This window comes from Amblyomma mixtum, chromosome 3 (assembly GCF_055824585.1).
Source record: "Amblyomma mixtum isolate Tamu chromosome 3, ASM5582458v1, whole genome shotgun sequence".
In the NCBI taxonomy this organism is placed as follows: domain Eukaryota; kingdom Metazoa; phylum Arthropoda; class Arachnida; order Ixodida; family Ixodidae; genus Amblyomma; species Amblyomma mixtum.
Window position 1 is genome coordinate 325,057,741 of NC_143014.1, and position 23,063 is coordinate 325,080,803.

Sequence of the window (23,063 nt, forward strand, 5' to 3'; positions counted from 1 at the left end):
TTGGAGGTTACAATGTATTCTCCATGCCGGATACTTCTCAAGCTCCTTTTCCGGCTTTTGGTATGCACGCAGTGAATAGTAGGTAAGTTTTAATGAATGCGTTTTCGTGAGACTGTTGGGATGGCCGAGGGCAGGAAGCCGTCATGGATTTTATGGCTGTGAATATGAGGGCTCAGACTATATTCAGGGTACAGGGCAAGGATGATTGACGCTCGACCTGTCGTATGTCAGTATAAGGCGGGCATCCGGCGTGAGAGGCGAAAGGTACGTGGTACTGGGGTGGTGGGGAATGAGGACGGGCATGAGAGTGTCAAATAAATCTACGCGGAACTTCCGAGAGTCGAGCTAAGTGTGCAGGATCTGAGCATTCTTCAAACGATCCCAACGCACTGTCATGCGCGGCGGCTCATAGAGTCATGAACAGGACATAGAAGTCGAGTGTGGAAGCGCGGCGCTAGCAGTGTTGGATAATATCGTGAGCAGTAAAAAGTCAACGGGTGTGGAGTTTGGCTGGATTTTGGGGTTTTATGCCACTTGAGTCTGAGCGACGTTCTAGGATCAGCTTGCTGATTTTCGGGCCGGTGGTACAGGGTGTATGATTGTTGGGGGTGAATGGGGAATGACGTGCGCGGTAGAATCGCTCCAACATAATGAGATAGCAGGACGACACCCAGATTACTAAAAGTGCAAATATTTACTGCTGCCACTTTAAATTCAGACAACGGCCGGCGGGTGAAAAGGTTACACTCATATATAGCTTTTTTGTATATATTATGTCTCTCCATCCAACAACGTCAATAATCTCAAACTGAAAAACAAGAAACGCAAGAGAATTTTATTTTAGAAAAAGTTTCATTCGTTTAGTTCAGAGTTGCGGTTACAACAGACACTTTGAACAGTGGAAAGAGTTGGGCTGCTCCATACCGTCAGTTTAAGGGAAGGCTGCTATTAGCGTTTACAAATAGAAGTTTTCAGGTTGATTGATGGCTTCTGCACCACATATGACCAACATCAGAAGAGAAGCGAATGAAGTAAATTTGCAAGCAAGTTAACTGCGACTTAAAGGTAACTTTTTAGCCATTACAGATCGGCACCTGGTTACAATTAGAGATGTGTAGCTGCCTCCCAGTAAAAGCTGTAATAAGCATCTTCACTGCGTAAAATCGATAACTTTCGTCCCGGTGGCATAAAAAATATTGATAGTTTATCGGGGAATTAAAAAATTGCGCTCCGGTGAGGTGGCACAAGTGCTATGGAGTGACGTCATTTTATGGGCATCGCTGTCGCTGCTACGAAACCCCACAGTTTTCAAATCGCATGAGAAATGGAGCAAATTTGTCCAGCCACAGCGCCAAAAGTGAACACCTTTCCAAATTTAAAACAGTCATATGCCTAATAATAGTGGATCACTCTCAATCTGAATTTGCAGGCTAAAGCTATACTTGCTGCAGTCCTCCTCTCTGTTATTGAAAGGAAGTTAACAATTAGAGAGAACATAATTCAGCTTTTTCCGGACGTCAACGGTGATGGAAAAGCCAAAGTTTAACCTTTGCAAACAACAACTTTTAACGATTAGTATTCAACTCCTATCATACACAGGGTAAATAAAGCACTACAGGAGCGACGTACGCATCCCAGTTAGTGCAGAGAATGCTCTGACTGGACTAATTCTCCTGTAGTATATTGTAGCATGAAATCACGCGACCCACGTTATCTGAGTTTCAGATGAGAATGTGCACTTTGTCTCTCGAGCAAGTGTGATTCACAGCAGAAGCTCAAATATTAATCGAAGCTGGTCTTCGTGCACGTAGCCGTCGCGGGTGAGGTCGGCAAGGTTGAGGGAGGGGGATAAAAAATAACCAGGCTTGTTGGATGATTCTAAAGGCCTCTGAATAAGCATATGTGTACGCCATGGTTTCACTTCGAGCTGGCATTTTGCGTGTTCTTTTGGGTGCACGACGCTAAGCCTCATTCGGTGCTCGAGTGGCCATTGAATAAAGCTGTCCATGTCCCCCTTGTGAACATGTAAACGCAAATACAGGGTCAGAGATTCGCCATCTTTTCTGAACGTGATTCCAGGTGAGATGCAGTAGCCGCCCAGGTACATCCGCTCGCTGAAATAAGGAGCATACCCCACCTCGAATGCTTTTTCTTTGAGTAGTTCCACACCGTTTACAAAAAATTCGCAGTGCTGTACTTGTAGCTTATTTTGCCCAACAATGAGGCCAACGCTGTCCAATGTTTTCTGGAAATTTTCTTTCGCTTCAGCTTTTGCGGCGTCGATGGCACCTGCAAGCCTTGAGCATCTGTCACCGTTCTCTCGCATCACATTCACAAAGTCGCCTCTGAGTGTCTCTTCCAATGCGCCCATCCTAGTAGAGACAGTGTTGATTGTTGACCGTTTCATCTCCTCATTAGACGCGGTTATTTCGCGAATACTTTGGCGTGTTGCTTGCGACAGTTCGTGCTTCAGCGTCTCTGTGGAGGCGTTCTGGCCGTGCGAGATTTCGCTCAGACGGTCGCCCAGTGCTCTGCTCTCACTAACCACCTGCTCCAGAAGGGCCTTCATTTCGCGGGCTTGCTCTTCTAACACTCGGCTCGAAGCTGTCGAAGCAGGTGGCTCGTCTCTGCGCACAACCATTTCTCCGCATTGCGGCGCAGGAGGCGCCCCCTGGTTTGCACAGCTCGACCTCAGGTGCGCGCAGACGTCGCTGCAGAGAACCGAGGCCGCGCACTTGGGGCAGCGAGTGGAGTGGTGTCCGCAGTCGCGCTGGAAATGTTGAGAGATCTCAGAAGCGGCCATTACAGCAGGGCAGCCGTTTTCTTCGTTCCAGCACATAACCTGGAAGTGAGGAAATCAGTGGATCATAAAGGCTCAATAATTAAAATATACTTTGAACTAATGCATATAACGGCAGAAGGAAATAGGCTTGCTTTCCAGGATTTATTGGTTCGAAGATTAGAGGTAACTGATAGTTAAATATCAGGATTGATAAGTATAGATAATTATGTTGAATGCCATTTCGGGAAAAAAGGCAATTTTTTACAATGGAAACGCAACTACAGCATGCAGTGCGGACCACTGAAAGAAAGAGTAAGCTGTTTCCATTGACAACTCCCAGTTGACGATTCTCGAGCTAAGAGGAAATCAGACATAAAAGAAAATATAGACTGAAATCTGGAGGTTAGAGCGAGGGGTGGGGGGGATACTTAGTGGGGTTTTAATCCGCAAAGCCGCATATCAGCCACGAGAAAGCTCCATGGGGTTCTCATTACTCCCGCAGTCATTTAAGGTCTTTTTTCAAGTCTTTTTTTTCTAATGTTCATTTCACTATTCTATGTAAGCGTCATTAGAGTGTTCTGTCGGTGCTCGCGCCTTGGCCTCCGAGGGCTAGCCGGGAGTATTTGAAAAATTAGCAAATAAACGAGCACTGACATCGTACAGCTGCATGAAAGTGCGGCCGCCGAGGCCAGAATCCGGTCGCATGCATTTGGGGCTCAGCAGCCGAAGGCCACATCCACTATGCTTCCACAACGAATGCTGAGAACTGAGGCGAGGAGAGGAAAGCTCTTTATGCAATATATTTGGTTGTGACCTGAAGCAAAAAATTGGCATTAAATGCAAAACTCCTGCAAGGTATGTTTAAAACCTAACATTAAACGACTTCGTGATCAAAAACCTTGATTAGCTATCGAGATTAATATGCACCAATGCAATTCTCGCCTGTAAAGGCGTTCAGCTGGAATGAAAATAAACGGGAAGGAATTTGGTGCATGCAGCAATAGAGACATAAGTATACCTGCTTTGAATGAAAGAAATAAATAAATAACACCCTTGTCTAGAAAAAAATAATTACTGATCTTGAATATCGATACAAAGAGAAAAAAATTCTTAATTACTCAAGAGAGCTACTAGTGTTCAAGATTCTTCTGAAGGGAGTAAATGAGTTTATTGCAAGTAACATTCTGGCTATCGCTAATAATGGATCGGTTTGTTCAGTACCAAAGCTCTCCGCTACAGCATTAATTATCTCAAGGTTTCGAGTGCATTTCTGATTTTGGCTTGGTCCGCTTGCATTTTCGGCAGTATAAAAATCGAGCATTGTTACTCAAGTTCACAATTGTGTCCAAATAGGGTATTGTCATGAACTCCTTCATTATTCTGGTCTCATTTATCCCTATTCCTGCAATCGATAAAATAAAAAACTATAACAACAAATAAACAACGCTTCACTTTGCGGTGAGTTTGATTGGCAAGTGCGCTCAAAATCTTGCTTGGACCAAGAGAACGCGTGAAAAAAAGATTTAGCATGCATGTAATGGCTGCGCTGGCTTTGTGATATAAAACGACGTTCTCAATATATAAGTGATCGAGGACGAATCACGCAGAGACAACTTTATTTTCTATGGAAATCAGTATAACTGTTATGTGCGGGGTAAGAATGCCAATTTATGCTGAAGCAAGTGGTCTTAAATTACCTCGCTTGCTGCGCCGTTGATCTTCTATTTGTATCATTAAGACAAAGGAGGCAATACACGCATGCTATTCTTTTTTTTTCATACCGCACCGTCGAAACGGATGGAGAAGCGTTTCTATATGAGCGCAAGAAACTGGCTGCCTCTGAAGCGCGTACCAAGGCGCTCACGAAGACTAAAAATGGCGCCATTCCTGACGACGCAGAAAGCGCACGGCGCCGAAGGACAGCTTTTCCTCTTGATGCGGGCAAACAATAAACGCTTGCATGAAACACTGAAAAGCGCCCCCGCCGAGAAGTGAGGTAGGGGCGCAGCTTCGCTGGTGCCGGCGATAAGGCGGGAATCAGAAAAATCGAGATGGGCCAACCGGATATGCCGACAGGCCCTCGCTCTTTGCCGCGCATCTGCTGATAAAGCGCGATGACAAGCGGTTTTGACCAGTCTGACCACCGCGCGCGAGCTCCGTTTTACTTTTGGTGCACCTGCAACATCCACCCTAAGCTTGTTCATCGGCCCATCTTCGTTCATATTTAGCACGAACGTCCAAGGACTGGAATGAGCTTCACTCTGCTGCTAGATTCCATTGTATCTATGACCATCTCAAGCAGTGAACTGAACAACTCGTACATAATTAGAAACACCCACCCCACCGTTAAACCCCTTTACATGTATTGTTAGGTACTGGAAATAAACTAATTAAAGAACTAAGGATTTCAAAAGTAGTAGCAGCGTTAAGACGGCAGAGATTTTTTTAGCATCCATCGATCTAGTTTCTTCGTGAAGGCAACAAACTTAACAATACCACAGAAATTATCCCGTTACACAGTGAATTTCGCTGACTGCGAATCATTTATGTCCTAGTACAGAACATTATCGGTACAGAATGTTACCGGTAGTACAGAATCTTCTCCTATGGGGCAGAAACACAGAAGCTAACGAACAAGGTCCCTCTTAAACAGAGGATATAGCGCAGCAAGCAAAGGAAATGATGTAACGATAAGGAACAGGAAGGGGGAAGATTGGATCAGGGAATAAACGCGGGTTTATGACATCTGAGGAGAAATCAATTTTTCCGGCTTGGACCACAATTATGCGCTAAGTTTTGACGGACAGGTGATTGGCATTATCACGGTGTACACCGTGGACATTATTCAAGAGGATAGAACACTAGTAGCATATTTTTCATCTAACTTGAGTTGGGAAACACACATCGACTATCTCTGCCAAAAACTTTTTGTTGTGGGTGCACTTTCACGAAGTCGCAGCACTCTGTCTTTAAAATGTAATGTTATGCACTAGCCACTCTCATTTACTTGCTGCAGCTTGATATGGGCTACGAGGAGACTGACTAATGTGGAGAAATTAATCATACTACGAAAAAGAGTGGTTCGTTTGAATGCTAAGCTTAAAAGGCCCTGTCCCACACCACAAATTTTCCAAAATAAAACATTATTGGCGTGGACAATCTATATGAGTGCCGTCTTCTGGAAGCAATGCATTTTTTCCACCGATGGAAGAAATTATCAACTTCAGCATCCTTAGAACTGCGCCAAATTCCTGTCAATACAAGAAAGCTGGATACATGGACAAGACCATATTTTCGTAACTACAAATTGGAATCTTTACCTGATAACCTGCCCGGCACTTTGAATACTTTTAACCCTGCTGGCTACACCAGAAAAAAACTTAAGAACTATTCTGTAAAACTATGAATGAGTATGTGTCGTTTTGCTTTCGATTATCAATGCATTATTTGTGAACGTATTGTGTTATTTTTGCGCAAATGGTTGTAATGTTTCTTCCAATAAAGTGACGCGTTTAGTACAGCAATCTTCTACTATTTACAGCGTTGTTAATACTGTATGCAAAATGCTTGTTATGCTTGTTTTTCTTCGTTATGTTTCTTCTATGATGCATATGACCAATTTTCACTATTTTTTGTAAACATTCATGGTTCTATTTTATTATTACGTTTGCTATATGGGCTGTCACTTGTAGCGGTTGCCTGGACTTAGTTAAGCTGCTCTCAGCGTTTATCCAGAAAGCCACCAGCAAAAGCTTAGAAATTAACTGAATTGAGCTGAATTTACATGGACTTCGGCAGGGCATGTAATGCGAAGGCAAGATTATCGATGCTACTTAAGGGTAACGGAGTGGATTTCAAGAGAAGGCAGATGTAGGAGAGGGCGGCAGAAAGTTAGTTGTGCGGATGAGATTAAGAAGTTTGCGGGGATACGGTGGCTGCAGCAGGCAAAGGAGAAGGGTAATTGGAGAGACAGGGGAGAGGCCTTTGTCCTGCATTCTCGTAGTCAGAGTAATGATGACATTACAAGAAGCTCAGGAAATTCAGAAGTTCAGTTCAAGTCGCAGCCATTACCTGTTCATCAAGATTCCACCAAGAGATAACGCAGCTGATGTGAGAAAATTAAACCTCATGTTATATGCATAGCCCCACCCCTTATGTAATACACCTGAATAGGGGTCTTTAAGAAAATAAACCGAAGTGAACTGAATTGATCAAATGACTGTCATCCTTTCGAAAATCAGTATGCCCCCACCTCTCTTTTCAGCATCTCGACGGAAGGACACTCGGTCCAGATGACGTCTGCTTCCAGGAAGTGCTGGTCATCCAGAGGGCACACCCGGTCCCCGTCGCCACTGCACTGGTCGTAGCAGAACAGGCACAACAGGTGCATGCAGGGGAACAGTGCTGTCTTCCTGCACACCAGTCCACAGGCGCGGCATATCCTGCTCTGCGGAATCGGTTTCATGAAGCGCAGGGGTCTCCAGTCCAGGTCAGCGGCGAAGCCTACCAACGTGCACTGCTGGCCTCGAGCAGACATCGTTCACGCCGTCTCGTGCAGCTGCTCAGAAAGCTATCAAAACGCCGATTACCGCCCCTGCCAAGACGCGGTTTCATCTTTCCTTTCCTTTTTTTTTGCCGGTTGCCATGGCTACAATCACGGTTTTTATATCTCACATCACGGTCGTCGCTTGACTTAGCGCGCGTTTACGCGCACCGAGCGGCTTTCTGCCCGCGACCCATATCAACTTTCTGGCTCAGGCGTACGTTATTCGGTTGATTGGTGTTTAAAACATCCCACAGTGACTGAGGCTGTGAATGACGCCGTAGTGAACGGCTTCGGAAATTTTGACCAACTGGGGTTCTTTAACATGCACCGAAATCGCACAGTACACGGGCCTCTGGAATTTCGCCTCCATCGAAATTCGGCCTTAGCTGTCCGGTTTCGGTGGAGATGAAATTCTAAAGGCCCATGTACTTTGAAATCCCAGTGCACGTAAAAGAACCATCCATGACTCTTCTAGTGGTGTTCCGTTCTGTAACCAAATCATTTCGTACTCGGACCATAAATTCTCTATTTTGTGTTTACCTGAACAAATTTGAGGGCGAGAAGCTGTCTAGTGGACACCGTCCTGGATAAGTGGTGATGTAATCAGCAGCTTCGTGACGTCACCGCATATGAAGAAGGAAAAGAATTGAGAGGTGTAGAAGAAAGAGGTGAGAAGCGTCGCCTGAGGCAGGATCCGTCCGTTAGGCTTCGAGGTCAAGACGACAATGGTCGTCGCTGCATAACTGCGAAGGAGCTAGAGGGAAGCACCTCGACCAACAGGAACATTGCTCATCTAATGAAGAAACACCACAAAACGAAAATCAGATAAAGAACTCAGGTCCCTGTGGCACCACCTCAGCGATTTAACTGGGCCAAGGAAACCGACCACATTTCTTTCAAAAACCCTGGGTATCTTCATGAGTCAATCTAGCGTACTTCGGTCTAAACTACATGTTGTACGATAGTATTGATGAAATGCAAAGTCCACAAAGATTCGAAACACCATGCGCGTTTGTTGGTATCTCATTTTCAGCGCTGAAGCTCGCATTTGAAGCAAGAGCGACAAATGAGGAAAGTTAGCCTTCATGGCCATGCGAAGTTAAACCTGAAAAAAAAAACACTGCTGCAGAGTCAAGTTTCAAGCTTTATTTCAGTGAGAACATTATACGGCTCTTTCGCGTCAACAATAAGTGGCCGCAATTTCTTTCCCCATGATTACATCGCTCTTTCAAGATAAATGTGTAAAACTGTGATTGTTACAAATAGTGTGTGAGAAAATGTTACCATGGGAAAATTTTGTGCATGACGAGCAATTAGTGTATTGCCTGAACACGAAAAAACGTGAAAAAAGAGATCAAAACAGCTATGGACGACGATATTGTATGTGGACGTCACAAAAGCCACGGACGTCGATATAGTATGTGGACGTTTCGCTTCCTCATTGCTCCAATGCAGGTAGCCAATGTGATCTCTAAGTTTTTCAAAGCTATTGCTCTCCTAAATGAAAACAAAGCAAACGAGCACGTAAAAGACTATAGCACAAAACATTTCTGTTGCCTGACCAGAACGACATGAGGGAGATTCCTCTACACAAGAGAAAATACGCATGTACTCACACCAATTGAGTCTAATATTAAGAGAAAGGCATTGTTTCTTTTTTTTCGTAAGGTATCCGCGACTGTGTCAAAGGGAGTATCCGAGATGATCAGAGAGCAAGAACAAATCGACGCATTGTCATTCCTATTAAAGACGCGTTCCCCTTCGTTACTTCTCCCCAATCAAGGAGGCACGCCTTCCTGCTTCGACATGCAATCCTGGGGAACGCCGGAAGAAGGTCGCTCCTCTTAAATGTGCAAGGTGGAAGCCCCATAACCTTAAACTGGTATCATGTGAACATCACTAGATATTTACACTAAGTTCGTACATCCTTCGTATATGTCGACAATCGAGCTTAGGGCAGAAAAAAAATGGTCGTCAAATGTATAAGGAATCCCTCAAGGTGTAGTCGATTTATAATAAGGAGCCCCGGACCAGGAAGAATTTTTCTTCAACTGCGAAGTTTCTGAGGAAGCTATATCTGACAAAGCTGTATAGCTTTCCTTTGTAGTCGTATGGCTGCGCTTAGGTGGACGTCAATGGGTAATTACTGCCTTAATAAAAAAAATGGTGTGGAAGTTGCAATCTCGTACAGGTTGTCCAAGGAAAGATCTGAGCAGCTATGAATTGCATGCAACAGACTTTATATACTGTTGTAATCAGTCGAGCCTGGCTCATATAATCAAAGGCTAATGTCTCTCTATAGCTTCCAGTTCTGGCGGAAAGGGCTCCAGCATTGAACTAACTGAAACTGCAGAACCCTTGCTGATCAGGTTAAAAGACAGGCAGTTAAACTGGATATCGTAGGGGCTTCTGATCTTATTGCAGTGTAGCTCAAATCAGCAGCTCCCACTTCACACGAAGCCAGTCGTGGTGCACATAGCCGTCACGGGTAAGGTCCTCTAGCTTCAAGGAAGTCTCAAACCAAGTCAGCTCATTACTTGAATTTGTAGGCCTTTCAAGGTTTCCGAATGGGCTCAGTGTAACAACGTTTATGCATTTTGCCCCGGACATCGGATGCACCACGCTCAGCTTAATGTTGTACGCAAATGGCCACGTAATAGAATTGTCCATGTCACCCTTGTGCAGCTGGACAGCCGGGTATAACATCACCAAATCCCCTTCTTTCTCGAACCATACCCCGGGTGATATGCAGTAGCCGCGGAGGTATACCTTCCCACCGGCATAGTTAGCAGAGCCGGTTCTCAAAGCGGCTTCGTTAAGGGCTTCCACACCTTTGACAAAAAAGACGCAGTGGTCCACGTGCAGGCCAGAAATCCAGAACTGTTCTTTGGTCCAGAGCAATGTCTTCTCACTCCTTTCCGTGCATGCGTCGACGGCGTCAGCAATCTGCGCCAGCCTGTCAGCTTTTAGACTGGTCGAAATCACAAGGTCCTTTTTCAGTCTTTCGGTTACTGCGTTTATAGAGCTGGCAAGATTTTCTGTTTGCTCCTTTCTTCCTTCCAGACATTCCTTCATTTGCTTATTGCAAGCCACGACTTCGCGCACTCTGTCTGCGAAACTGTCCAAACTGTCTTTCATTAGCTCCGGCAATCCTTTCAAGCTTTCATTTAAAGCGATCAATTCTTGCCTCAGCGTTTCTTTGAAGGCGTTCACGCTGTGGCAAGTTTCGTTGAGTTTGTTGTCACGTGAACTCCTGTCAACAGGGAATCGCTCGAAGAAGGGTCTTATTTCACATCCCTGCTGTTTCAATGCTCTCTTGAAGGAAGACAAAATCCCCGTTTCGATCCTGAAAGTTGAGTGTCCATAGCATTCCGACGTGAAGGGTGTCTCCAGGGCATGACACTCTGATCTCAGGTGCGTACCCACGTCTCTGCGGACAACGGTGGCCGAGCACTTGGGGCAGGAGACCGAGTAGTGACCACACTCCCGTTGGAAATGCTGCCAGATCTCTGAAGCGGCCATCACGTCCGCGCAGCCATTTTCTTGGTTCCAGCATTTCACCTACCAATACCAGATAACAGTTTGTGCGGAGCCATCCTGCAGAATAACCCTTCATGCGCTTAGCGTCATGACTGCGTTCGTGCACTGCTAAACGCGCTCTCAGAGGCAACCTTTTGTGTTTTGTTGTATCCTGTTGGCCTTTATGGCGCGTAAGAAACTACGGCTATGGGGTTAGCAATGTCCGTTGTCTTGTATAGACTGCATTTGATCAGAAGGTATTCTTTATTTGCTCCATTAGCTTCACGTAGTAGTCTCAAAACAATGGACAAATAAAAAAGGGCATTTTTGCATGAAAACAATGTTACGTGAAAAAGAACGTGCTGATTTTAAAATCAATTTAAACTTCTTTTGCCTTCAGTTTTTCAAGTTTATGCACACAAATAAAACGTTGGTTACCGTGAGATCGCTTCCACATACAGGGCATGTGTTTCCAATAAGATTTTACACAGTATTTATAAACGGGCTTTTTGAGTTAGAAGAGCGCTTTTTTCGGCATAGTGTTGTAAGTGGTGCAGTTCATCAGAATAGCGGTAAGACGTGCTAACTAGCAGGCTGGCTTAGAAAGATTGAACCGTTAGCTTTTTAACTGTTTCTGTCAGGTTCCTTAATTACTCAGAGGCACCTAGCCTACCATAAGCAATGTCCATAAAATTTATTAGAGTTTAGAAACCGCTGTTACCCTCGGCGCTGTGGCCCAACAACGTTTGGGTACATCACTCCAAAATACATACGCTTTCGAGAAGCTTGCAGATAAAGCAACCTCTCCAGTGCACGTAGCTTGTCGAAATAGCGAGAATGCCATAGCGTCCCTCAGGTGTACGTGTAACCAGTCTTGCCCTATAGTGACAAGACGTCAAAGCACATAAACCCGCTAAGTTGAATTCATCCCCCCCCCCCTGTAATTATTGACGATAGCACAGGTGGGTGCATTACGAGGCTTTTTTCTTTGCTAAAAACAAGCAAAACAATCTCAATAGAATAAAATATAAAACCTGACTAAAAGTAAGAGAACTGCATCGCCAGATCATGTTACTAAGAGGAAGACACTCCGCATTTAGTTAGGCCGAAGAGCAGGAACCTCGCCAATTTCCTGAAAAAATAGTGGCTTGTTGTCGCTCATACCTCTGCGTGTGGGCGAGAGTGCGCGAAATAAAAGCGAACAGGAAGCATTTCGAGCGAGCTATCGCATCGAAGAATGCAGCGGCGACAAGTATTTTTCCGAAGCGGGTGAGCAGGGTGCCGCCATCTTGTCAACGCATCCCGTAACTTGCCCGTCGCGCACGCGCGCTATGGCTTGTAGCGTGCGTACGCACGCAATACGCTACAAGGTACGTAGCGGTGTGCGCATGCGCATTCGTTACCCGCGGAGCCGCTCACTGCGTACGGCCAGCTAAAAGTATCTATTGGGATCGAGCCAAGATGCTGACTTTGTGAAGTTGAAAAAACCAGCCCGCTCACTTCACCCGCCCAGTGCACTCGGGTGCATGAAACCCGATACCACGCAGCTGCCAAAGTTCCACCTCTACATGGCTCTATGTACCTCCGCGTGAGGGGAGCGCCCTCACCCTCCTGCACAAGCTGCCGCAGCAAGTTGCGATCGGCTGCGTCGACCGTCTGCGTTAGGATCGCCCTCACGGTCAAGCCAAGCCAGGCACATCCTGAAGACCCGATTCGACTTCGTGAGCGATTGCTTTCGAAATAAAACTATTACGGCGATACTTGGGAAACTTACAACATACTTCGACAAATAGGTGAACTGGACTAGAAAGTCGTTCCCGAATGAGCGAAGGCAGCACTGCGGTGCCGTGCACGCCCTTATGTTGCGCATGTTTTGCGCCTCAAGCCTGATTATGAGCGCTTTAATTCTGCATCGTGATCCATTATTTGCGCCTTCCTTTCTTTTCGTTGTTTTATTGATGTTCTAGTCTACCAAAATGGAGATCGTCATGACATTAGTGCAAGCCATTGAAACTTTTTTTATTTCTTCGACAATTTGCAATGCAGGAAAACCACCTCTCATTGGTGTCTGTCCACACAAAAGCCGCTATCCCAAGCCAACAATGGATATATCTTGAGCTTGTACTACACCCCTTCATTTCGATAAAAAAGGGGGGGGGGGCTGTGCTGCAGAATGGCTAGCACGCTATTCTTTCCTCGTGAAGCTTGAGAAAGATAAGAGTACAGGATGCGCGTCGAAAGTATACTCCCCCTTGATGGTGGCATGATAGATTCTGAACGTGAAGCATTTCACCTTTTTCCGTGGGGCCCCCCTAACAGGTGTTTGGATTCAAAAAAATGGAATTAGTGTTTTATTAGCTTTTTTCTTAGCTTAACTGGTGACAATTGGGACATGCGTTGTGCTATTTATCTTCTCTTCATGGCAATAGCTGGTTCTCTGTCAGCGCACCACTGCGGCGTATTGTGCCTGTGCACACATCCCATGCTTTACTATTCATTGCAAAGATCGATGCCTGCTGTTTGTACAGTATACCATAGTAATAGCAGTGACAAGAATTGAAATGAATAACACGAAATTAAACAAAAAAATCTAGCGGTCGCAACGAAAATTCCCCTAATAACAGCCTCACCTTTCCACACTGTTCTATTACAGGTGTTCCCGGAAGACTTAATTTTAAAAATGTGCTTTTTGAGGTTAAAGTACGGCTTTCGCGGTAAAGTATTGGCAGTGTTTGCGGACACCGGAAAGCCGATGATTTGTCTTAAGTAGTGCTCTGGCTAACTATTTTCGGATAATTAACTTATTAACTATCACACCTATACAACTGGTCGCAGTCAGAGATTTGTATCCGGACGTTAGTCAATTTCGTAACAACGTGCCAAAATAAATGAGCTTTGGAAAAGCATGACCAAATCAACCTTTCCAGTGCATGTAACAAGCCAAAGGAGACAAATTTTGTGGAGCCGCAGCGCCAGGGGTACTCGTGATTTCGAAATTATGAAAACTGATATGGCTATTACTAACGACCGGCTGCAAATCTCTAATTGCAACTAGGAGTCTAACACTACCAGTTAAAAACAATTATTAAAAATGAATTAAATACCTTACTACTTAAGACGATTCATTGGTTTTCTGGTGTCCACCAGCAATGGTAATAGTATGCTGAAGAAACGATATTTTTACCTCTAAAAGCTAATTTTGAGAATTTAGTCTTTCCTGAAACGCCTGGTATACATCGAGACAGAAATCGCTTTTTCGGAACTTGCCTGCATCTACAGCAGGACCAAGCCTGTCTATCCTGACGACAGCAAACTTGTGTTATCTATTAAAATGCTTCAGTTCACAAAAAAGTGTCTTTGTGACCGGTACGCAACCCCTAAAGTTACAAGCTCAGAAGTAAAACTAAAACTGTCGATGATGATGATGGCGAAATTTTTTAAATTTATTTATTTATTGAATACTGCGGCCATGCTGTATGTCCAAGCAGGAGAGGGAAATACATACAGGGGGAAAAAGCAAAGCAAGTGTGATAGTACCGAACAATATAAATACCACAAAAGAAGCAACGAAAAATTACAATAGAAAACACCGTTACAGTACAGCTACTAACCCAGCAGTGAAATATCAAAAATGATTACAAACCAATGGAGAGTTCTCCGGTAGAGCATTCCATTGAGAAACTGTTCTCGGAAAAAAAAAGCTTGTATGTATTTGTGGGTGCAAAAATAGGTTTCAGGCTAAGGGCATGCTTATGGCGCGAGGCTCGTGTTGAATCATTAACGATGTAATTTTCAGGTCGGATACCAAGTCTAGAAAAGTATAATGAATGAAGGAAGTTCAGACGGGCTTTCTTCCTTCTATCTGCAAGTGGTTCTGCGTCTGCGAGTTTCAACAAGGCGCAAGGGCATCTGTCGCCAAAGAGCGCCAAGGCACAAGGATGTATATTCTACTTAATGTGGGGTCAGAGACCCATTTCTCAAGTATTTCACCGTACAGAAGCCGAGCACCAGGCAGGGGAAAGCTTGCACTCATTGTATCATCGGTGGGTACCCTGCGGCACTGGGGATCGAACCCCCCACCTCCCGCATGCGAGGCGGATGCTCAAACCGTAAAACTAAAGCTATTTTCAGTGGTAGTTTTAACTTTGTTCACCGAAAATCCTCTTTCCTGTGTTCGAGTTCCGCGTGCTCGAGTGTAGGAGCACCGCGTGCAGTAAAAAGCCAGCGGGTGTGCAGTTTGGTTGGGTGTTGGGGTTTTATGCCGCATGAGTCTGTGCTACATTCTAGGATAACGTTGCTGATTTTCGGGACGGCGGTACAGGTTGTATGATTGTTGGGGTGAATAAGGAATGACGTGCGCGTTATAATCGCTCCAATATAATGACAGAACAGGACGACACCCATATTACTAAAAGTGCTAAAATTAACTGCTGCCACTTTAAATTCAGACAACGGCCGGCGGGGAAAAGGTTACTCTCATATATATCTGTTTTGTATATATTATGTCCCTCCATCCAACAACGTCAATAATCTCAAACTTAAAACGAAAAAACGCAAGATAACTTTATTTTAGAAAAAGTTTTCATGGTTTAGTTCAGACTTGCGGTTACAAGACAGTTTGAACAGTGGAAACACTTACGCTCCTTCATACCGTCAGTTTCCGAGAAAAAATGAAAATCGTCTTTATTTTCTCTTTTAACGAGAAAAGGGGGTGACGGGTAAAAGCCTCATAACTGCGGCTTGACAAATCCCGGCCCCCTCGATGTACAGTTCGACAGCAGTGCTCGTACAGATTTTACAGGATTCAATTTCACACTTCACCTCAGAGACCTAAAATTTCCACCCTAAAGAACAAAAACACTACAAATAAAAGCACATGCAGTTTCAAATACATTCCAAACACACATTCTAGAACACATCAGGTTTTAAACATAAAAATTTCGAACACGCTCAGATTGAAACACGTTCAGTTTAATCATTTTAAGTTTTTAACATCTTGGAAAAACGTTATCTTTAGTGGTAGCAGAAATTAGAAGTCATTTTACACAAAAACAAAGCTCCAATAAAAAATAAAAGGGACCAAGAAAAACACAAAACGCAATCATACAAGAGAATCATGTGATGTTGGCTGCAAGGAAATGTGCATGTAGCGCTCGTAATGACATTTTTTCCTGGTAGATATCGAACGGTTCTATTAGCGTTTAAAAAAATATAGTTTTCAGGTTTAAAGATTGCTTCTGCACCACATCTGACCGACATCAGGAAAGAAGGAAGAGAATGAAGTTAAATTGTGAGCTACTGAACTGCGACTGGAACATAACTTTTTGCTCATTACAGATCGGCGCCTGGTCTCAAAGATGTGTAGCTGCCTCCTAGTAATAGCTGTAGTAAGCATTAATAACTACTTAAAATCGATTACCTTCGTCCCCGTGGCTTAAAAAATATTCATCATTAATTAGGGAATTCGAAAGCTACGCGCCGGTGAGGTGGTGCATGTGCGATGGAGTGACGTAATTTTTGGGCATCGCTGTCATTGCTACGCAGTAGAGCAATTTGCAAATCACGTGAGAAATGAAGAAAATTTGTTAATCATCGGCGCTGAAGGTTACGCTTCCAAATTTAAAACAATTATATGCATAATGATAGTGGTTACCTCTAAATCTGAATTTGCAGGCTAAGCTATATTTCCAACAGTCGTCGTCGCTGCAATAATTTAGAAGTAAACTATAAGAACCTTTAAACCACTTGACTAGGAAACATAATTAAGATTTTTTCGGACGTCAACGGTGATGCAAAAGACAGAGTTTTATTTTTGCAAAGCATAATTTCTAACGATTAGTATTCCACCGCTCTCATGAACATGAGAAATAAAGCACTACTGGAGCGACCTACAGGTGCCCACAAAAGTTTTGGGAACACGAGGATTAAAAGAAGGCTTAATACCTGAGCAGTATAAGCATGCAGTGTCGAACTGATGCATGTGCTCCGTACTTTCCTACGCGATCTGAAGGACAAACTTCTGAATTCCTGGCAGCGCCGCGACGTAGCAAGGAAATTCAGCTTTTTTTTGTGTGGTTTCAGCGTTCGAAAACTTTTGTGGGCACATGTACGCGTTTGAATAAGTGCAACGATTGATCCAGCTTTACTAATTCTCTAGGATTTCATTATAGCTTAAGCTCACGTGATCCACGTTAGGGTCTTTCATTTAAGAAACTGCACTTTTCTTTCTCGAGCAAGTGTGGTTCATAGCAGCAACTCAAATATTAATCGAAGCTGGTCTCCGTGCACGTAGCCGTCGCGGGTGAGGTCGCCTAGGTTAAGCGACGGGTATTCAGAATAACCAGACACGTTAGATGATTCTGAAGGCCTCTGATTATATTTGGATGTACGCCACGGTTTCACTTCGAGCTGGCATTTTGCGCCTTCTTGTGGGTGCACGACGCTCAGCCTCATTCGGTGCTCGAGTGGCCACTGAATAAAGTCGTCCATTTCACCCTTGTGTAGTTGGAACCCCAAACACAGGATCACAGATTCGCCATATTTTATGAATGCAATTCCAGGTGAAATGCAGTAGCCGCGCAAGTACACCCGCTGGCTGGAATAAGGAGCACACCCCACCTCCAACGCTTCTTGTTTGAGTGGCTCCACACCGTTTACATAAAACTCGCAGTGCTGCACTTGTAGCTTATTGTGCCCAACAACGAGGCCAATGCTGTCCAATGTTTCAGCTTTTGCATTGTCGACGGCAGCTGCAAGCCGTGAGCATTTGTCACCGTTCTCTCGGGTCGCACTTACCAACTCGCTACTAAGTGTCTCTTCCAATGCGCCCATCCTAGTGGAGACAGTGTTGTACAATGACCGTTTCATCTCGTCATTAGACGCGGTAATTTCGCGAATGCTTTGCGTTGAAGTGTCGTTGATTTGACGTGTTGCTTGCGACAGATCGCGCTGCAGCGTCTCTGTGGAGGCGTTCTGACCGTGCGAGATTTCGTTCAGTCGGTCGCCTAGCGCTCTGCTCTCACTAAGCACCTGCTCGAGAAGGGCCTTCATTTCACGGGCTTGCTCTTCCAACACTCGGCTCGAAGCTGTCGAAGCACGTGACTCGTCTCGGCGCACAACCTGTCCCCCGCATTCCGGTGCAGGAGGCGCCCCCTGGTTTGCACAGTTCGATCTCAGGTGCGCGCAGACGTCGCTGCAGAGAACCGAGGCCGCGCACTTGGGGCAGCGAGTGGAGTGGTGTCCGCAGTCGCGTTGGAAATGTTGAGAGATCTCCGAAGCGGCCATCACAGCACCGCAGCCGTTTTCTTCGTTCCAGCACATAACCTGGAAGTGAGGAAAGTAGTGCCTGATAAAGGCTCAATAATTAAAATAAAATTAGAAATAATGCATATAGCGAAAAAAGGAAATAGGCTTGCTTGGCAGGATTTATTGGTTCGATGATTAGAGGTAACCGATAGATAACTATCAGGATTGATAGGTAGATTATTACGTTGAATGCCATTTCGAGAAAAAAAAGCCAATTTTTGACGATGGAAACAAAAGTACAGTGTGCAGTGCGGGCCAGTGAAAGAAAGAATGATCCGTTTCTATTGATAACTACGAGTTAACCATTCTCGAGCAAAGATACAATCAGACAGTAAATAAAACAGACTGAAAACTGGACGTTCGAGCGGGAAGGGGGAAGCGCGGGGGCGTTACTTTGTGGGGTTTTAAGTCACAAAGCTGCATATCAGCCACGAGAAACCTCCAATGGTTTCTCATACCTTCCGGAGTTATTTAGTCTTTTTTTAGTATAATTTTTGAACGGATGTTTATTTTACTATTCTATGTAAGCGTCATTATCGTCGGATACAAGTTGAGAACGAAGCGGCTTTTCCCCGTCAAAGGACCCCCCTCCAGCCAATGGCGTCAGCCGATTCTCGTGACCCTGCCAGGGTGACAAACCAGGGAGTGCTACATGAAAGAAGATAGTCCCTCCCTCCATTCATGATGGGTTTCAAAGCGCGACAAGACGGAGACGAAAGGAAGAAACACACACGAAAGCGCCTGTCGTGTGTGTTTCGTCCTTTCGTCTCCGTCTTGTCGCGCTTTGAAACCCATCATGAATGTTTACCAACTTGCCCAACTTTCTGCACTCCTTCAATGCATTTCTAGTACATCGGGCTCTGTTATATGTTCTAACTTCAATCTTTCTGATCCTTCTATTCTGAAAGCGCTTGTCGTGTGTGTTTCTTCCTTTCGTCTCCGTCTTGTCGCGGTTTGAAACCCATCATGAATGTTTACCAACTTGCCCAACTTTCTGCACTCCTTCAATGCATTTCTAGTACATCGGGCTCTGTTATATGTTCTAACTTCAATCTTTCTGATCGTTCTATTCTGAAAGCGCTTGTCGTGTGTGTTTCTTTCGTCTCCGTCTTGTCGCGCTTTGAAACCCATCATGAATGTTTACAACTTGCCCAACTTTCTGCACTCCTCCCTCCATTGTCGGGGATAGGCCCCTCTCTCCATTGTGGCACCGCTCCTTGCATTGCCACCCTAGCAGGGTCATGAGAATTGGCCGACGCCTTTGGATGGAGTGGGGTCCTTAGACGGGGAAAAGCCCCTTCATTCTTAAGTTGTATCCGACTATAGGGTGTTCTGAAGCCACTCGCGCCTTGGCCTCCGAAGGGCAGCCGAGGTGTATTTGAAAAATAAGTAAATAAACGTGCACTGACGTCGTACAGCACGCGGGAGTTTTTACATTTCGACCGCATGAAAGTGCGGCCGCCGCGGCCAGAATCCGGTCGCATGCATTTGGGACTCAGCAGCCGATTGGCGCATGCACCACAGCTACCACAATGAATGTCGAGAAGTGGGGAGAGGAGGCGGAAGCTGTTTCTGTAATATATTTGGTTTTGAAACCAAAGCAAAAATTTGGCATTAAGTGCAAAACTCCAGCAAGGTACGCTTAAAACGTAACGCTCAGTGACTTTCTGAGCAAAACGTTCATTAGTTATCGAGACGAATATGCGCCAATGCGACTCTTGCCAGTAAAAACATTTGGCTAGCAGAAAGAAAATAAAATGAAACTAATTGGGTGCATGCAGCAATAGAGGCACAAAACTATACCTGCTTTGACTGAAACAAATAAACAAATAACACACTTAAAAGTAGCCTCGTCTGAAAAAAATCATTACTGATATGTAATAAGGAAGTAATTACCCATTGATTACTGATCTTTAATATCAGTATAAATAGAAAAATTATTCATTACGAAAGACGAGTGCTACTGTTCTATATTCTGCTGAAGGGAGTAAATGAGTTGATTGTAAATAACATTCTAGCTATCGCTAAAAAGGAATCGGTTTCTTCAATACCAAAACCCTTCGCTACACATATTTATCTCAAGGTTTTGAGTACATTTCTGTTTTCGGCTTGATCCGCTCGGATTTTCAGCAGTATAAAAATCGAGCATTGTCACTCAAGTTCAATATTGCGTCCAAATAGGGTATTGCCATGAGCTCTTTAATTATTCTTGTCTTATTTATCCCAATTATTGCAGTCGATAAAATAAACAACTATAACTTCAAACAAACAACGCTGCACTTGGCGGCGAGTTTGTTTAGCAAGTGCGCTCAAAATTTTGTTGGGCTCCCGGGAAAGCGTGAAAAAAAGATCAGCATGCATGCATTGGCTGCGCTGTATTTGTGATATAAATAGATGTTCGAAATGTAGCCGATCGAGGACGACTCACGCAGAGACGTTCTTTTCTGTGAAAAATTGTGGAGTTGTTTTCTCCGGTGCAAGAAAGCCAATTCGTGCTGAAACAAGTGCTAAGCCGTTGATCATCTATTTGTATTGTCACGTAGTGGTGACTGCAGTGCCGCGAACAGGAAAACAACGAGGATGTCTTTGAAACGGAACTCTTATTCGGGCTGACTTGCGCCCGCAAAGAACTGAATCACTCGGCGGCGGAGTAGCAACAAGCGTGCTCGGCGGTTGTCGAACAGAATGCCCGCCGCTGTCGGCCGTGCTCTTTTTAAAGCTGATAGCGAACCTTCGAGATCAAGCGTGGAAGGTTCTAGAACTCTCTGGCACAAAGTAGAATCGCCGAAATAGCGTCGCAAAAGCTTTTCGCTCAATCCTCGGCGGCAAATGGGCGTCCAAACCCAGACTCGGTCTCCTGGCTTTTATTCCGCGTTGCGTCTTCGTAGGTTGTAGCGTGTGGCGTCGGTCCGCTGCTGGTCTTTGATCCTCAATCGGGCAAGTCTCCGGGCTTCTTCTGCGCGTTGTAGGTAGGCGGCGACGTCGACGTTATCTTCCTCGGTAACGTTCGGCAGCATGGCGTCCAGCGTGGTCGTGGCCTCTCTGCCATGGACGAGCCTAAAAGGCGTCATCTGGGCGGTCTCCTGCACTACGGTCTTGTAGGCGAAGACTACGTAAGGCAAGATGACGTCCCAGGTCTTGTGTTCGGCATCGACATACATGGCGAGCATATCGGCGATGGTTTTCATATCGGCTAAGCATATCGGCATATCGGCGAAGAAAAAGGAGGAAATACACGCTTGCTATTCTTTTTTTCCCTACCACACTTGCGAAACGGATGCAGAAGCGTTTATATATCTTAACACAAGAAACTCGCCGCCAGTGAAGCGCAAACCAAGGCGGTCATGCAGACTGAAAATGGTGGCTATCTTGACGAAGCAGGAAGCGCGCGCCGCCGAAGGCCCGCTTTTCTCCACGATGCGGGCAAACAGTAAACGCTTGCATGAAGCAATGGAAAGCGCCCCTGGCGAGCAATGATGGTAGCGGTGCGGCTTCGCTGGTGCCGGCGATAAGCCGACCATAAGACCTTCGTGATGGGTCAGCCGGATGTGCCGACGGCCCCTCGTTATCTGCTGCGCATCTGCTGATAGAGCGCACTGGCTTGTAATTTTTTTCCAGTTTTGTTACCCTCTCGCGGGCTCCATTTTACTTTTGGTGCACCTGTACATCCACCCTCAGCTGGTTCGTAGGCCGAGCTCTCTTCATATTTAGCACGACCGTCTAAGGGCTGGAATGACCTTCACTCTGCTGCTAGATTTCATTGTATCCATGATCACTTCAAGCACTGAACTGGACATTTCCGACATAATTAGACACACCCCACCCTCACGAGAAACCCCTTTACAGGTACACTTAAGCACTGGAAATAAACTAAGTAAAGCAGTAAGTTTCAAAAGTAGCCTTGATAGCGCCAGCCACTCAGTTATAGACGAACCGGCTACGTATGTCACCCACTGGCGTTTCGTAACTCTAACATGAGACTGCCCGGACCTGCCACCTGTATTCGCTGTCCACTTGGCTCACCTGTCTCTTGAGCAGGTCGTCGGCTGACCACTCCTTCCATTCGACGTCTTCTTCCGGGCACTGCAGGCCATCCAGGGGACAGACGAGCGTGCCGTCCTGCGCGCACTGCTCGTAACAAGACCCGCACACAACGTGCATGCAGGAGAGAACTGCCGTCGCTGGGCGCACCAGAGAGCAGGCACCGCACACACTGATCCGTGGAAGCGGCCTCACGAAGTGCAGCGGCCTCCGGTCGAGCTCTGAGGCGAACCCGGCAAGCGTGTATAGCACACTTTCGGTAGCCATCTTGGCCTACGACGTTCCAGCGCTCAGCTCTGAATATATGCTGCGCCGCTCCGACAACGGCCCTTTATTATCAGCGTTTCCCTCCCTCTCTGCTTCTTCCCGTCGTCAAGGTTACCATCAATGTGATATCCTATTCGAGTTCAGCTCCCGTTTCTTTTGCGTGCCGAAATGTCTGCTTCACCGAGCCTGTCTTCTTGTTGGTGGTGTGTAGGCACGCAGATATTGAATGCTGTTTGGGCCAACGTTTTTAGATCCCTTTCAGTTTGCAAGCTCCCCCGCGCCGCGCCCGAGAAAGCGGCCCCCGTCCGCTTCCACTCACCACGCGGCGCTGCTGTCGCTGTCGGCCCGGAGGCGCCGGAGCGCTCGCGCTTGGCAGTTGCTGTGACAGCCTGTTCTCATCCGCGATAACATTCGGAGCGAACACGTCGAACTCAAATTTGCTGTACTTTTGGAGCTGTCACGTTGAAACTTCGGTCGCATGGTTGAAGAACTGTTTCGCCTGACTAGTAAGGGTGAGATAAAGAGCAGGCTGATGCCAGTTCGCAAAACAACAATCGTTTGCATTGCGCTTTATCGCATCACGTTTGCGACGTTTAGCGCTGA

At 45.6% G+C, this 23,063-nt stretch overlaps 2 protein-coding genes across 3 annotated transcripts; both read right to left on the reverse strand.

Annotated features, from left to right (window-relative positions):
* Positions 1-1,244: 1,244 nt before the first annotated feature.
* Positions 1,245-22,507, reverse strand: LOC149355822 (TNF receptor-associated factor 6-like). Of its 2 annotated transcripts, none has more exons than XM_089577695.1 (2): positions 22,176-22,507; positions 1,245-2,842 (listed from the first exon to the last, which is right to left on the reverse strand). In XM_089577695.1, exons 1-2 carry the CDS (start codon positions 22,458-22,460, stop codon positions 1,763-1,765), a joined length of 1,365 nt encoding a protein of 454 aa, XP_089433821.1. In that variant the 5' UTR covers positions 22,461-22,507; the 3' UTR covers positions 1,245-1,762. The 2 variants fall into 2 exon arrangements, with proteins under 2 accessions (XP_089433821.1, XP_089433822.1); XM_089577696.1 differs by lacking the exon at positions 22,176-22,507 and adding an exon at positions 7,035-7,602.
* Positions 9,443-18,131, reverse strand: LOC149355823 (uncharacterized). The gene is made up of 2 exons (XM_089575357.1): positions 17,877-18,131; positions 9,443-10,889 (listed from the first exon to the last, which is right to left on the reverse strand). Exons 1-2 carry the CDS (start codon positions 18,129-18,131, stop codon positions 9,759-9,761), a joined length of 1,386 nt encoding a protein of 461 aa, XP_089431483.1. The 3' UTR covers positions 9,443-9,758.
* Positions 22,508-23,063: the final 556 nt, after the last annotated feature.